Source organism: Papio anubis, chromosome 18 (genome assembly GCF_008728515.1).
Source record: "Papio anubis isolate 15944 chromosome 18, Panubis1.0, whole genome shotgun sequence".
NCBI lineage: Eukaryota > Metazoa > Chordata > Mammalia > Primates > Cercopithecidae > Papio > Papio anubis.
The window spans coordinates 47,954,987-47,969,964 of NC_044993.1; the positions used below are offsets into that span (position 1 = coordinate 47,954,987).

The following is a 14,978-nucleotide window of genomic DNA, read 5'->3' on the forward strand; positions in this document are numbered from 1 at the left end:
CCAGTCAGTGAGACCAGAGCTGAAGTCACATGCAGGATGATACCTCCCTATCCCAGACTTTGTTGTCTGCGAGACCCTAAGCCCACTCCCATAACACAGAGGCCCACATTCGTACCCATCCCCCTTTCTTCCCCCTCCTCCCACCAGTTCTGTGGGCCTGCATTGTTTTTCTGTTTGCTTTGTGCTTTAATTTGAATTCATTACCAACATTTTAAAAGTCAGGAGATTTCACAGACCAAATCCAGATCTCCAGCTACTCTGGCAGACTTGGGAGGATCAGGACCTGGGGGAACTGTGGTCTCACAGACAGCTGGCCTGGGCTGAGCAGCTTGGAGACAGGAGCTCCAGGTACCCACTGGCCCACTGAGCCGGCTCCACTCACTGCCTGGCCATCCCTAGAATCTGAATTCGCAAATCTCCAGCTTATCGCAAGGTTTGAGGCCTGAAGACAAACTGCGATGAACTGAAAATGAACTTCCTCAGCCCTACGAAAGAACCGAGGAATGATGCCTCTTTCAAACCAGACTATGATGCTTTGACCTTGATTGCTACACACTGGACCTACTGCAAGCTTTTTTAAGAACCAGCACTCCAGAGACAAAATCAGTCCTACTTTAACTTCAAATGACTTATCGACCAACTTCAAACACCAATGTCAAATGACTCCATTTTTGCATAACACGACATGATTATAGGCTCAGATTTCAGGGATTGTCAAAGCCTGTGCGATCACAGACTGGGCTCTTCAGGTGGTTCTTGCACAAGCCCTGCCAAATTCGAGCTTTTTTTTGACAACCTTATCTTCTCCCAGAACAGGAGCTGGGAGGGAAGAGGCGGTACTTACACATCGAACAGTTTGCTACAGCTCAGTCAAAAGATGCAATTAAATCAGTGAATGGAGAAATAGGAGCTGGGGTTGCAGATAATATTCTAAGCCTCTGAGTGGAGGGGGACTCTGCATCCCATTCCTATGTGAGGCAGGGCCTGCCTGCTGTTAATAAATCTAAATAGATTTTTACTTGGCTAATATCAAGGGCTGCCGTCGAGCGGCTTCTCTTACCGGTTCCTCTGCTGAAGCAATATTAAATACTCATCATGTTTCTCATCAAAGTCTGTCACCATGTCCTTAGCGTAACCCTGAAATGAAGAAACAGAGCAGTGTGATATCGGAATGCAGGGAATCGCTGACTGAGAGCGCAGGTGCGGCACACACCGGCACAGGAGGCTGAGAGGCGGAGGCTGACCTTGACGAAGGCCCAGCTCCCCCGGCGCATCGCTCCAGCGACCCAGAGCCCCAGAGATTGTCTGATGGTCCCATGGGTCTTAGGCGTACACACCTTTAATTGTCTATGAAAAGGAGAAGGTCAGTTCTCACCTCTCACTGCTCTTCATTCCTCCCATGCCCTCTAAGATCAAGGGCTCTGACATGATTTGGGCTGTACTGTTTTCTCAACACTCATTATTTAGTTATCTTAATTGTCATAACCAGATGCAACCCAAATCAGTTGTTTAAAAGGGGATCTTGGACAGGCACAGTGGCTCATGCCTGTAAAACTAGCACTTTGGGGCCGGGCGCGGTGGCTCAAGCCTGTAATTCCAGCACTTTGGGAGGCCGAGGCGGGTGGATCACAAGGTCAGGAGATCGAGACTATCCTGGCTAACATGGTGAAACCCCGTCTCTACTAAAAATACAAAAAACTAGCCGGGCGCGGTAGTGGGCGCCTGTAGTCCCAGCTACTTGGGAGGCTGAGGCGGGAGAATGGCGTGAACCCGGGGGGCGGAGCTTGCAGTGAGCCGAGATCGCGCCACTGCACTCCAGCCTGGGAGACACAGTGAGACTCCGTCTCAAAAAAAAAAAACAAAAAACTAGCACTTTGGGAGGCTGAGGTGAGACGATTGCTGGAGCCCAGGAGTTCCAGACTAGCCTGGGGAACCTAGGGAGACCTTATTTCTACAAATAATTTAAAAATTAGCCAGGCATCGGTGGTGCATGCCTGTGGTCCCAGCTACTTGGGGGGCTGAAGGGGGAGGACTGCCTGAGTCTGGGAAGTTAGAGCTGCAGTGAGCCATGATTGCACCACTGCACTCCGGCCTGGGCAACAGAGTGTCTCAAAGAACAAAAAGGGGAGGGGAATCTTATTTTCCCCTTGTCATTTCAAGAGAAATATATGTTAATTATAAACAATGCAGTCGTTACAGAAATCTATGACCCAGACTGGAGTCCCTCTTGGAGTGGACATCTGTGGTTCTGTGTCTCCTCTTCTGCCAATGGGACCCTGGGTTTCCTTTGGGGAACTGCTCAGCCCCTTCTTGCACTTCACTGGCTTCCTTAGATGACCTTGAAAGTGACTTTGTTCTTCGCTTGGTTCACATGACCTTGGCCTTGCCAATCAACATAGGGCTTCCCCCAGTCACAGTGATTTACCACTTTAGGGGTGAACCAAGACCCGAGTCAGCCTCGGGACTTTGCTAATACCCTTGGAAAAAGAGCTGCTCTCTTCCCATTTGAATGCTGTGCCAGTGAGATGCAGGCCTGGACCTGCCTGAGAGTGAAGCTGATAAAAAAGACAGCAGATCCAAGAGATGCAGAGGCAGATTCTTAATGACATAATTTGAGTCCCTGGATTCACCTATGCCTAAAGAAGTATCTGGACAATTCAGTTATTGCCTTAGAAGTTTCAACTGAGTTTCTGTCATTTGCAGACAAAAGAATTTTAAGTAACACACTATAATCTGACCATCAGAGATAATCCCTGGTCTAATTTATTATGGCTGGGGGAGAGTAATGTATAATAAACTACACCTATTTCAAGTGATGTATGCATGCACCAGTAAAACTGCTATTGTAATTTGATATGTATATCTTCCTCCGGTGTTTTTCTTTGTTCATAATATACAAAGATACATATCTACATATACACTCTTTAAAAAGCTTTTTTTTTTTTTTTTTTTAGTAGAGATGGCATCTCACTATGTTGCACAGGCTGGTCTCTAACTCCTGGGCTCAAGTGATCCTCCTGCCTTGGCCTCTCAAAGTGCTGGGATTACAGGCATGAGCCACTGCCCCCAGCCCCATATACTCTTCTATTTCTTTTGTTTGTTTTTTTGTTGGGTTTTTTTTTTTCTTGGTTTTTTTTTTCGAGACAGAGTCCTACTCTGTCACCCAGGCTGGAGTGCAGTGGCGTGATCTCAGCTCACTGAAACCTCCATCTCCCAGGTTCAAGCAATTCTCCTGCCTCAGACTCCCAAGTAGCTGGGACTACAGTCACCTGCCACCATGCCCAGCTAATTTTTGTATTTTTAGTAGAGACAGGGTTTCACCATGTTGGCCAGGCTGGTCTCTTAACTCCTGGTCTCATGTAATCTGCCTGCCTTGGCCTCCCAAAATGCTGGGATTATAAGCATTAGCCACTGCGCCAGACCTCATATACTCTTTAAAACAAAAATGGGATCATACAATAAACAATGCTTTGCAATTTGCTGTTTCTTTTTCTTTTCCTTTTTTTCTTTGAAATGGAGCCTTGCTCTGTGGCCCAGACTGAAGTGCACTGGCACAATCTTGGCTCACTGCAACCTCCACCTCCCAGATCTCCTGCCTCAGCCTCCTGAGTAGCTGACATCACAGGTGTGTGCCACCACACCCAGCTAATTTTTGTATTTTTAGTACAGACAGGGTTTTGCCATGTTGGCCAGTCTGGTCTTGAACTCCTGACTTCAGGTGGTCCTCCCGCCTTGGCCTCTCAATGTGTTGGGACTACAGGCGCGAGCCACCGCACCTGGGCAATTTGCTGTTTTTTAACTTTGTTGTCAAGGGGAGGATTAACAGTACAATATCAGCTTGGCACTGGTCCCAAGTTATAGCAAGTTATGGGGATTAAGTTTTAAATGGCAAGTAGGGCATTTGTATCAGAAGTGCAGTTTGTGTGGGAACCTTAATGCTTCTCCTGGGAAGGAAAGAGAGAGAAAAATAGAAATCTCTGTCATTCTCTTCTTAACTTTTCAAATTTGGCTTTAGCCCCATTATTTTGTTAGAATTCTACCCAAGAGAGACCCAGGACCACCTTAACTTAATGTAATAGGTCTTCTCTCCAACCTTTCCAATTGCTCTGAGGCACGGGAAACTAATCACCCATCATGCCACCCCAAGTTGAGAATGATGGGCATTCCTTTCCTCTCGCTCTCATCCTCATGATAATCATTAAGATTCCCACTCCAGGCCGGGCACAGTGGCCCACGCCTGTAATCCCAGCACTTTGGGAGCCTGAGGCAGGCGGATCACGAGGTCAGGAGATCAAGACCATCCGGCTAACATGGTGAAACCCCCTTTCTACTAAAAATACAAAAAATTAGTCAGGTGTGGTGGTGTGCATCTGTAGTCCCAGCTATTTGGGAGGATGAGGCAGGAGAATCGCTTGAACCCAGGAGGTGGAGGTTGCAGTGAGTTGAGATCGTGCCATTGCATTCCAGCCTGGGCAACAGAATGAGACTGTCTCAAAAAATAAATAAATAAATAAATAAATAAATAAATAAATAAATAATAAAAAAGATTCCCTCTCCATTTCTTTAAAAAAAAAAAAAAATAGCTGGGTGTGGTGGCAAGCCTGTAGTCCCGGCTGCTCGGGAGGCTGAGGCAGGAGAGGATGGTTTGAGTCTAGGAGTTCAAGATTACAGTCAGCTATGATTGCACTACTGCACTGCAGCCTGGGCAACAGAGTGAGACCCCGTTTCTAAAAAACGTCCTACTTGCCAAATTCTCTTCCTCTGCATCTGTAGTGCTGAATGAGCTGCTCTTCCCATGCAGCTTTCTGCCTGTGCCTTCTCTAGCTAGCCTTCACCCTGTGCCCTCAATTGTGGAAGGTCAGTGGCTGCCTGCATCTCCATTTCACCAGTCTTGGGTTTTTCTCCCTCCCGTCTTCACTTCTGCCTCCAATTTCGAGGAAAAGAGCCGGATGTGCAGCCCAGTCATGCCTAGTCCAGGGCTAACACCCTGATGCCCTTTCTCCTCCTGCTTCCTGTAGGGCCCCAGGTTGTTGCCATCTGCTTCCCTCTTGCTCCGGAGCCTCTACTTTCCCTTCCTGACTTCCCTCTCTCTAGACCCACCCAGGAACAGGATGCTGTACCCTCATGCATCCTATTCTGACATCTCTACAACCTCTGAGTTTCACTGGGGCTTTCCTTCTGGCTAAGTTGGCCAATCACGAAGTAAGCAATAATAAGAAAGGGTGATACAATGAAATTATAAGAAATAAAAAACAAAAACAAAAACAAAAAACAAGGCTGGGCATGCCCACACGTGTAATCCCAGTGCTCTGGGTGGCTGACGCGGGAAGATTGCTTTAGGCCAGTAGTTTGAGACCAGTCTGGGCAACATAGCAAGACCCTGTCTCTTAAAAATAAAAAATAAAAAATAGCAGGGTATGGCCAGGCATGGTGGCTGACCCTTGTAATCCCAGCACTTTGGGAGGCTGAGGTGGGTGGATCACCTGAGGTCAGGAGTGTAAGACCGGCCTGGTCAACATGGTAAAACCCCATCTCAACTAAAAATACAAAAAATTAGCCAGGTGAGGTGGCGGGCACTTGTAATTCCAGCTACTTCGGAGGCTGAGGCAGGAGAATCGCTTGAACCCGGGGGTCGGAAGCTGCAGTGAGCTGAGATAGCGCCACTGTACTCCAGCCTGGGCAACACAGCAAGACTCTGTCTTGGAAAAAAAAAAAAAAAAAAGCTGGTGTGGTGGTGCATGCCTGTAGTCCTAGCTATGTGGAAGGCTGAGGTGGGAGGGGTGCTTGAGTCCAGGAGTTCAAGGTTACAGTGAGCTATAACTGTGTCACTGCACTGCAGCTGGTGCAACAGGGTGAGACCCTGTCTCTCTAAAACACCCGAGAAACAACAAAAAACAAACTAGCTTTCCTGGCTTCTGGAGGTGCCTACAGACACTACTCTGTTCTCCCCTGGGCCTGAGTCCTGCCTCATCCCGAGTGCAAGAAAAGCACAGGAGGCCTCAGCCCTCGGGAGAACTGGGTTTTTATGAGAGTGGGTCTGGGGAGGATTCTCGCCTTCTTCCGGAATAATAACACATAAATGGCGCAAACAGTTTATCCAGCATTTCCATAGACACGATTCTCCTTTGATCTTCACAGAAGCCCTTGAAGTAGTGATTATTACCCCATTTAAGATACAAGGAAACCCTCCCATGCATCTTCCCAGAACACAGATGCTGCTCCATGGCAATTTACATAACCATTTTGAAACATTAAAATGACCGTGGATATATTATGGGTATGGAATGAAACAGTGGATGACATTTTTAGATGAAATATGGGACTTCAAAGAAATCTCAGCTTTTGCTGGCTGCCCTGGGCTTTCACCTCAAACTCTCCAGGGAATGCATCGATCCTCCTTTGCCAGGAGGGAGATGTCATCAGAAAGACTCGAGGAACTGAAACATCCATCCATCTCCACTTCTTAAATGCTGATGTGCCTACAAATCACCTAGGGATCGTGGTGAAATGCAGATTTTTTTTTTTTTTTTTTTTTTCCTTTTTGAGACAGGGTCTCACTCTGTCTCCCAGGCTGGAGTGCAGAGCAATTTCAGCTTACCGCAACCTCAACTTCCTGGGCTCAAGCCTCCTGAGTAGCTGGGACTACAGGCAGGTGACAACACATGGCTGGCTAATGTTTTTTTCTTTTTTTTCTTTTGTATTTTTTGTAGAGACGTGGTTTTGTCATGTTGCCCAGGCTGGTCTCGCACTCCTGAGCTCCAGTGATCCACTTGCCTCAGCCTCCCAAAGTTCTTAGATTACAGGCGTGTGCCTGTGTGCCACCATGCCCCAGATTCTTTTTTTTTTTTTTGGAGACAGGGTCTCACTATGCTGCCCAGGCTAGTCTCAAACTCCTGGCCTCAAGTGATCCTCCCACTTCAGCCTCCTGAGTAGCTGGGACTACAGGCATGTAGCACCATGCCTGCTTTGAAATGCAGATTCAGTAGGACTGGGAAGTACCCAAGTCTGCATTTCCTTTTTTTTTTCTTTTTGAGAAGGAATCTTGTTCTGTTGCCCAGGCTGGAGTTCAGTGGTGTGATCATGGCTCACGGAAACCTCCGCCTCCTGGGTTCAAGCGATTCTTCTGTCTTGGCCTTCCAACTAGCTGGGATTACAGGCACGCACCACCATGCCTGGATAATTTTTGTATTTTTAGTAGAGACGGGGTTTCACCATGTTGGCCAGGCTGATCTCAAACTCCTGACCTCAGGTGATCCACCCACCTCGGCCTCCCAAAGTACTGGGATTACAGGTGTGAGCCTCCACACCTGGCCCCAAGTCTGCATTTCTAATGAGCTCCCAGGTAATGCCCATGGCCCATACTTTGGGTAGCAAGGCCCTAAACTAGCCAACTTTATTTCCCACCATTCACAACACCCCCACCTCCAGTCAGATGGTCTCTGAACTCGAGCTGGGAGGTACAAGGGCTCTGGAGTCCAGCCGGTTCCATGACACAAGGTTGCCACTTAGTTTCTTTACCTATAAGATGGAGTGATGCCTGTACCTGTTGTCTGGTGGAACTTTTCTTTCCCTCACAGGGTTAAGTGAATTGGATGCAATAACAGTGGAAAGGATTTAGCACAGTACCTGGCACTTACAAAATTCTCAATGAACATTAGTTATAAGTGCATTTATGGAACTCCATTTCCAAAACAGAACCATCCGAGTCCCACCCCACCCCATTCTCACTCCTAACTTGATGTCTTAATCATTCTATTTCCTTTTCCAGAAACTCACCCCAGCACCCTCCAGTCTCCACTCCCAGACTCTCCAAGGGCCAGCTCAGTTCCCAAAGTCCCCATGAAGGCTTCCCTTGCCATTCTCCCCACCCCACTCACTTCAGTTCCTTCTGAAAGCCTGAAATTAGTATTAAATTATATTCAATACAGTGTGAAATCTGATATAATTAAGTGCTAAGGTGTTAGCATTTAACTATATATACTACTCACTAATTATCAGGGGATTTGGAGACCTGGGTGTGAGCCCTGAACTCTGCTGTTTATCTCATCTGAGCCTCAGTTTCCTTGTCTGCAAATGGGGGATACCGATAAGGTCTACCTCACAGGGCTGCTATGTGGATAAACTAGGATTAAAGTGGAAGTAATTTGGGATTATTTTCTTTCTCGCTCATCTTGGCTCCCCAATCAGATTATAAATTCCTGGAGGGCAGACCCATGGAACAGGGAAGGAGATGGAGTTTCGCCTGAGTGCCTGGAGGCCTGGGCTCCAATCCTGGCTTCACCGCTGTCCAGCTCTATGACGACAATTGCCAAGGTTGACTTAGCACTTACTATGCGCCAGGCAAGATTCTACCCCTTTTCGTGCCTAAGTTAGTTAACCCTCGTTGTGCTGAGGCTTTACTTCCTTGCCTACAAAAGGGGTGTATGAATACTTAAGGCATCCAGCAAAGGTGTGAGAACCCTGAAAAAACGCCAAGTTCCTCTTCAGTTTTTCAGCAAACATTTATCAAGGGCTTACTGTGTGGCTGGCCCCTTTGCATATGCGATCAGGGCTTAACAAAAGCTCTGACCCAGTGTAGATTCAGATACCAACTTGCCTGTGTAGACTCTGTGAACCCCCAATAGCTGAGATAGGTCTCAGTTAATTGAGAAAGTTTATTTTGCCAAAGTTGAGGATGCGCACCCATGACGCAGTCTCAGGAGGTCCTGACGACATTTGCCCAAGGTGGCCAGAGCACAGTTTGGTTTTGTACATTTTAGGGAGACGTGAGATGTCAATCAACATATGTAAGATGAACATTGGTTCGGTCCGAAAAAGGTGGGACAACTTGAAGCAAAGGTGGGACGACTGGAAGCAGAGAGAGGGCTTCCCGGTCACAGGTAGATAAGAGACAAATGGTTGCATTCTTTTGAGTTTCTGATTAGCCTCTCCAAAGGAGGCAATCAGATATGCATTCATCTCAGTGAGCAGAGGGGTGACTTTGAGGAGAATGGGAGGCAGGTTTGCTCTAAGCAGTTCCCAGGTTAACTTTTCCCTCTAGTTTAGTGATTTGGGGGCCTCAAGATTTATTTTCCTTTCACAACTGTAATCAACTGCTGGTTGTTGGTTAGGGCTGCTGGACTGAACAGCTCCCAATCATGTGTGCAGTGTGAATCGTGCCCCCTGACGTTGTACAAAAGTGGGCTGCAACTGCAGCCAGTCAAGCAACCACACACTGTCTAGGGATCCCTGCGGGGGTCCTGAGAACACCCATTTAATTGCATGCACAAGGGTGTTCTTGGAAGAACCCGTAACTTTCATCAGACTATCAAAGGCACCTGGGCCCCTCCCAAAGGAGAGAATTCTAATAAAATACACAAAATGCAATGCCAAGTGTCTGAATTAGATCCCCAGGAAGGTCTCTCCAATCCTTGGAGTCATCTTCAAAGCCCCACTCTGTCTCCCATCCCACACGCATCTAACCCATCAGCTCCACAGGAAAACTACTGCGTATCCAAAATCCGACCCCTTCTCCCGGTTTTCCCCTCCCAGGCTGGTCTGGGCCCAGACTGGACTCCTGTGCCTGCCTCCTCCCTGCCTTCTGTTCTCCCTGCTGTCACCCAGGGGGCCTGATGAGAGGTGAGTGGAATCATATCACTCTTCTGCTAGCACCCCAAGGGGGTTCCTGTCCCACTCAGAGTCAAGGGTAAGGCCATCCCAGTGGCCATGAGGCCCTGCACTCTAGGCCTCAACCCCCATCTCTGAGCCACCTCTCACCACTGCGCCCCTCCTTCTCACTACAGTGTCCTCAACACCCCCCATTCCTCAGGCCCCATCCCTTCCATGTGGAATGCTCTTCTCTCAGGAAAATGCCCACATTCCTCACCTCCTTCAAGACTTAACCCACTGGCCAACATGGTGAAACCTCATCTCTACTAAAAATACAAAAATTAGCTGGGCATGGTGGTACATGCTTGTAATCCCAGCTACGCAGTAGGCTGAGGCAGGAGAATCACTTGAACCTGGGAGGTGGAGGTTGCAGTGATCACGCCACTGTACTCCAGCCTGGGCGACAGAGTAAGACTCCATCTCAAAAAAAAAAAAAAAAAAAAAAAAGACTTAACACAGATCCTCCCTTCTCAGTGACGTCTCCCCTGACCATCATAGTGAAACTTGCAAACTGTGCACACACTGCACGCCCCATCTCCTGCATCCCTCCCTGCACTAACACATGTCTAATTTATCTTACTTATTATACCTTTTATGTATTGGGGTGTCCTTGCACTAGAATGAGAATTCTATGAAGGCAGAGAGCTTTCTCTATTTTGTTCATTGTGCATTCCAATGAAACTGTTGAGTGAATGAATCCATGAGGACACATTGAAGCGGGGATCTGAAAGTTGAAACGTTACCTGGGCAACAAGAAAAGGGAAGGGCCTTCCAAGCAACAGGACCAGCATGAACAAAGGTTTGGAGGTGTGAAGAAACATGAAATGTTCACGCACGGGCCAGAGGATGCCTGAAAAGCTGCACCCCAGTCACCCGAAGCATTGGCTTGTCACCCATAAATGATCCCTTGGTTAGGATGTGGAGGTTGCAGGGGGGTAAGGGGGAATCAAGAATTGGCTAGAGTGCTGGGTGCTGAGAAGGCACAAGTGACCTACAGCAGAGGGTCCAAGGAGTTTGGATGTGACACAAAAGCAGAGTCTCAATGTCCTTATTGGTACCCTTATCTTTATCCCCAGTGCTGGCCCTGGAGAAGGCACAGAATTTTATCAAGGGCTGTCTCTACAAAAATGTTTTTTAAAAATTAGCTGGGTATGGTGGTGTGAGGCTGTAGTCCCAGCTACTTGGGAGGCTGAGGTGGGAGGACAGTTTGAGCCCAGGAACTCAAGGCTACAGTGAGCTATGGCCGTGCCACCACACTCCAGCCTGGGCAACAGAGCGAGACCCTTTCTCTAAGGAAAAAAAAAAAATTCCTACCAAGAGTTAGGCACTGTAGAGGTAAGGGAGAAGTTAGGACTGTGGTTTGAGATCAGCCTGGGCAACACAGCAGGACCCCATCTCTATGAAAATACAAAAAAAAAAAGATTAATCAGGCATGGTGGCGTGCACCTGTAGTCCCAGCTACTTGGGAGGCTGAGGTGGGAGAATGGCTTGAGTCCAGGAGGTTGAAGCTGTAGTGAGCTAAGACTGCACCACAGCACTCCAACCTGGGTGACAGAGCAACACACTGTCTCAGGAAAAAAAAAAAAAGGAATTTTACCAACGGCCATGTTATTCATTTTCTCTAGGGGAAAAAAAACTGGAACTGGAATGAAATGCCAAGAATCAGTTATACTTAAAGACAGAGTCCATATTTCAAGGATCACGTATTCCTCTGAGGCCAGCGTACTGGAATTCTCCTCAATGGGGCTGATTTAGTGAATACAGAAGCCTGAGCTGCATTCAGGAGCAGCTGAGAGTGTAGTGTTGGTTTCTAGGGCTTGAGAATGTCAGATACCCAACCTTGCTGACTGCAGATCCCACCAGAGAACCATCACTTAGATGGGATAACACTGAGACCATGAAGCCACTATTTGTGGCCGGGCGCAGTGGCTCACACCTATAATCCCAGCACTTTGGGAGGCGAGTGGACCACTTCAGGCCAGGAGTTCAAGGCCAGTCTGGCCAACGTGGTGAAACCCTCTCTCCACTGAAAATATAAAAATTAGCTGGGCATGGTGGTTAGCGCCATGCAGGACTATAATCCCAGCTATTTGGGAGGCTGAGGCAGGAGAATGGCTTGAACCCAGGAGACCGAGGTTGTGGTGAGCCAAGATCGTGCCACTGCACTCCAGCCTGGCTGACAGAGTGAGATTCCTTCTCAAAAAATAATAAAAATTAAAAAAAAAGAAGACACTGACTGTCCGGGGTCACAGAGCTCTTCCACATCCCCAAGTCACTTGATCCCCTGCTGCCTCCCTGTAGGCTCCACATCCTAACTAAGGGATGAGTTATGGGTGACAAGCTGATGCTTGAAGTTACTGGGGTCCAGCTTTTCAGGCATCCTTTACTGCCGTTTATCAATGCTGTCTGTGGGTGCTTATTTAACGCATGCAGCAATCCTATGCTCTAAGATCATTATGCCCATTTTACAGAGGAGGAAACGGAGGCCTTGAAAGCTGAAGCAAATTGCCTGAAGGTATCAGAGCCTCTAAGTGGAGATAGCAGACAACCCTTGTTTATGTGGGGCCAGCATCCATTCCTGTTCTGGGTATAACACCTTGATTTTTCTCTAGGAAACTGCCTTTCGTCCACTCTCAGTCCACGTGGAGTGGGTGGAAATAACACTCCCAGTGCTGCAAGGGAAAGCACGTGCCGCAGGCCTGGCCGGTGCATTCCATCTCCCCGGCCACGTGATGGTTCAGGGCTAGGTGTGCTTCCCAAGCTATGCCTCCCAAGGACCCTCCTGGAAAAGTCCTTATCTCTCCTCCTTCACAATTATTAGTTGATATGAGCCAGGGCTACTAAGGAAGGAAGGAAGATGTCATTTCTTCACACACAAAGGAAGGAGTCATTTTACCAACTTCTTAGGTTCACCATTATGAGCATCCTTAAATGTTCCATGAAAAAATCTGCCCAAGATGCCAGGCATGGTGGCTCATGCCTATAATCCCAGCACTTTGGGAGGCTGAGGTGGGAGGATCACTTGAGCCCAGGAGTTTGAGGCCAGCCGGGGCAACATAGTGAGATCCCACTTCTACAAAAATAAAAAAAGTTACAAAAATCTGTCCAAGAGTGATGACACCAATGTAGAGACAGCAGAATGGAGGACAGTGAGAGGCCAGACAGCAACCAGATCCTTTAATGGTGGTTAATCCACCATATCCAGCCATGCCCGAAGCCAGCACTAACCTTTTAGTCACTTGAGTGAATACATCCCTTTCTTTCCTTGGGTCAGTTTGAAGTGTGTGCATGTGTATGTGTATGAGAGAGATTTATACCCAAGTAGGTACTGGGAGGTACAGTGGTAGAACAAATACTAGACGGTGTCTGAATCCAAAGTCCCTGCCATGTCTAAGGGCTCAGAGAAGCATTTCATAGAGGACTAAATGATACCTTGATGCATGCTCCAGTGGCCCCAAGCCCACAAGAAGAGATGATTCAAATGTATCTTACAGTACAAAACTCATAGCCTTCTTTCAAAACCCACCCCAAGCGCTCAGACCCACTCACTGGGGCAGTCTGCGTGTCCCAGCGCTGTGTAGCCCGTCCTCAGTGTATATGAGTTAAATGAGAAAGCATCTGAGCCTGCTGTTTTTTTCTTTTTTTTCTTTTTTTTTTGAGACAGAGTCTCACTCTGTTGCCCAGGCTGGAGTGCAGTGGCTTGATTTCAGTTCACTGCAACCTCCACCTCCCAGGTTCAAGCAATTCTCCTGCCTCAGCCTCCCCAGTAGCTGGGACTACAGGCGTCCACCACCACGCCCAGCTAATTTTTGTATTTTTAGTAGAGACAGGGTTTTGTCATGTTGACCAGGCTAGTCTTGAACTCCTGAACTCAAGCAATCCACCCTCCTTGGCCTCCCAAAGTGTTGGGATTACAGGCGTGAGCCACCGCACTGGCCTGAGCCTACTTTTGACTGCATTTGCTAACACATCGGTTATATTCCCATCCTCAAAAAAAGAGCAATAAATACTCTGCAATCAATGCTTCCATCACGCCAGCAGAAGCCAAGCAACAAAGACCTAAAGCAACGGTTGATACTGCCCCCTAGAGGTGGAATGAAACAGCACAAAACACTGCAGTTTCTCACGCCCTGGAGTAGGTGTCCTATCAAAATATTACATCCTATGCACACACCAGATGGATAATCAAAGGGAGCGTTTGGGCTATTTTTCCAATACCTTACAGTTACATTTATTACTACCCTACCTGCTATGTACTATTCTTTATCGCTACCAATACGTACCTTGAGATTTTATACTTAGTCTCAGGTTTTATAGACTATCAAGGCAGATCCAGAATCTACGACCGCAGGACACAGTTATGGTGTATTTTTATAAAAATGTTTTTCTTACATAGCTATCTAAAACATCATTTTCAATCCATGTCCAGCGGAAAACAACGAGCATTTCTTTTATTCTCAGAAAAGTTTTCTTCTAAAATTGTAAGGTGTTATCAATTATCTTTCAGATTCACAAATACAGAAGACTTAAAAAATCTTGAGGTTGGGTGTGGTGGCTCATGCCTGTAATCCCAGCACTTTGGGAGGCCAAGGCGGGTGGATCACTTGAGGTCAGGAGTTTGAGACCAGCCTGGCCAACACAGTGAAACCCTATCTCTATTTAAAACAAAAATACAAAAAAATAGCTGGGCATGGTGGCACATGCCTGTAATTCCAGCTACTCAGGAGGTGGAGGCAGGAGAATTGCTTGAACCCAGGAGGCAGAGGTTGCAGTGAGCTGAGGTCATGCCACTGCACTCCAGCCTGGGTGACAGAACGAGACTCCATCTCAAAAACAAACCAACCAACAAAGAAACAAAAAACTTGAATGAGTTTACTTTAAAAAGGAAAGTTTATATTAATGCCATAAATGGAAAATAATTATTGCTTGCCAGAAGGTAACTGTAGACATAAATACAGACCTACTAAAAGAGAAAATGTTTACTTGCCACCTACTACAAGGTGGCAGAGGTAGGCAAAATGCACAGTGGAAAACACAGAGCCAGAATTTCCACATTCATACAACCCTGGGAGGTAGGTGGCATTGACTTTATTTCACACAATGATGCGTTTCTTCAGTATTGGCTGAACACTTCCTCTGGCTGGGCCCTGAACTAGCCTCTGGAGATACAACAGTGAGCCCAGCAAAGTCTCTACTACCACAGAGTTCACATTCTAGCAAAAGGAATCAGATGATTTACAAAAAAGTAAAACAGCCAAGTGCAGTGGCTCACACGTGTAATCCCACCACTTTGGGAGGCTGAGGCAGGAGGATCACTTGCGCTTAGGAGC

The 14,978-nt window shown here is 47.2% G+C and overlaps 1 protein-coding gene across 7 annotated transcripts in view; it reads right to left on the reverse strand.

The window, feature by feature from the left end:
* The window catches only part of KIAA0556 (KIAA0556 ortholog), a 234,488-nt gene that overhangs the window by 162,468 nt on the left and 57,042 nt on the right, over positions 1 to 14,978 (reverse strand). For all 7 annotated transcript variants that reach the window (XM_009196201.4, XM_017953265.3, XM_009196203.4 and 4 more), the window contains one exon: positions 1,061 to 1,137. In XM_009196201.4, coding sequence (XP_009194465.2) covers positions 1,061 to 1,122 — 62 coding nt within the window. In that variant the 5' untranslated portion in view covers positions 1,123 to 1,137. The remainder of the gene's footprint in view (positions 1 to 1,060; positions 1,138 to 14,978) is intronic.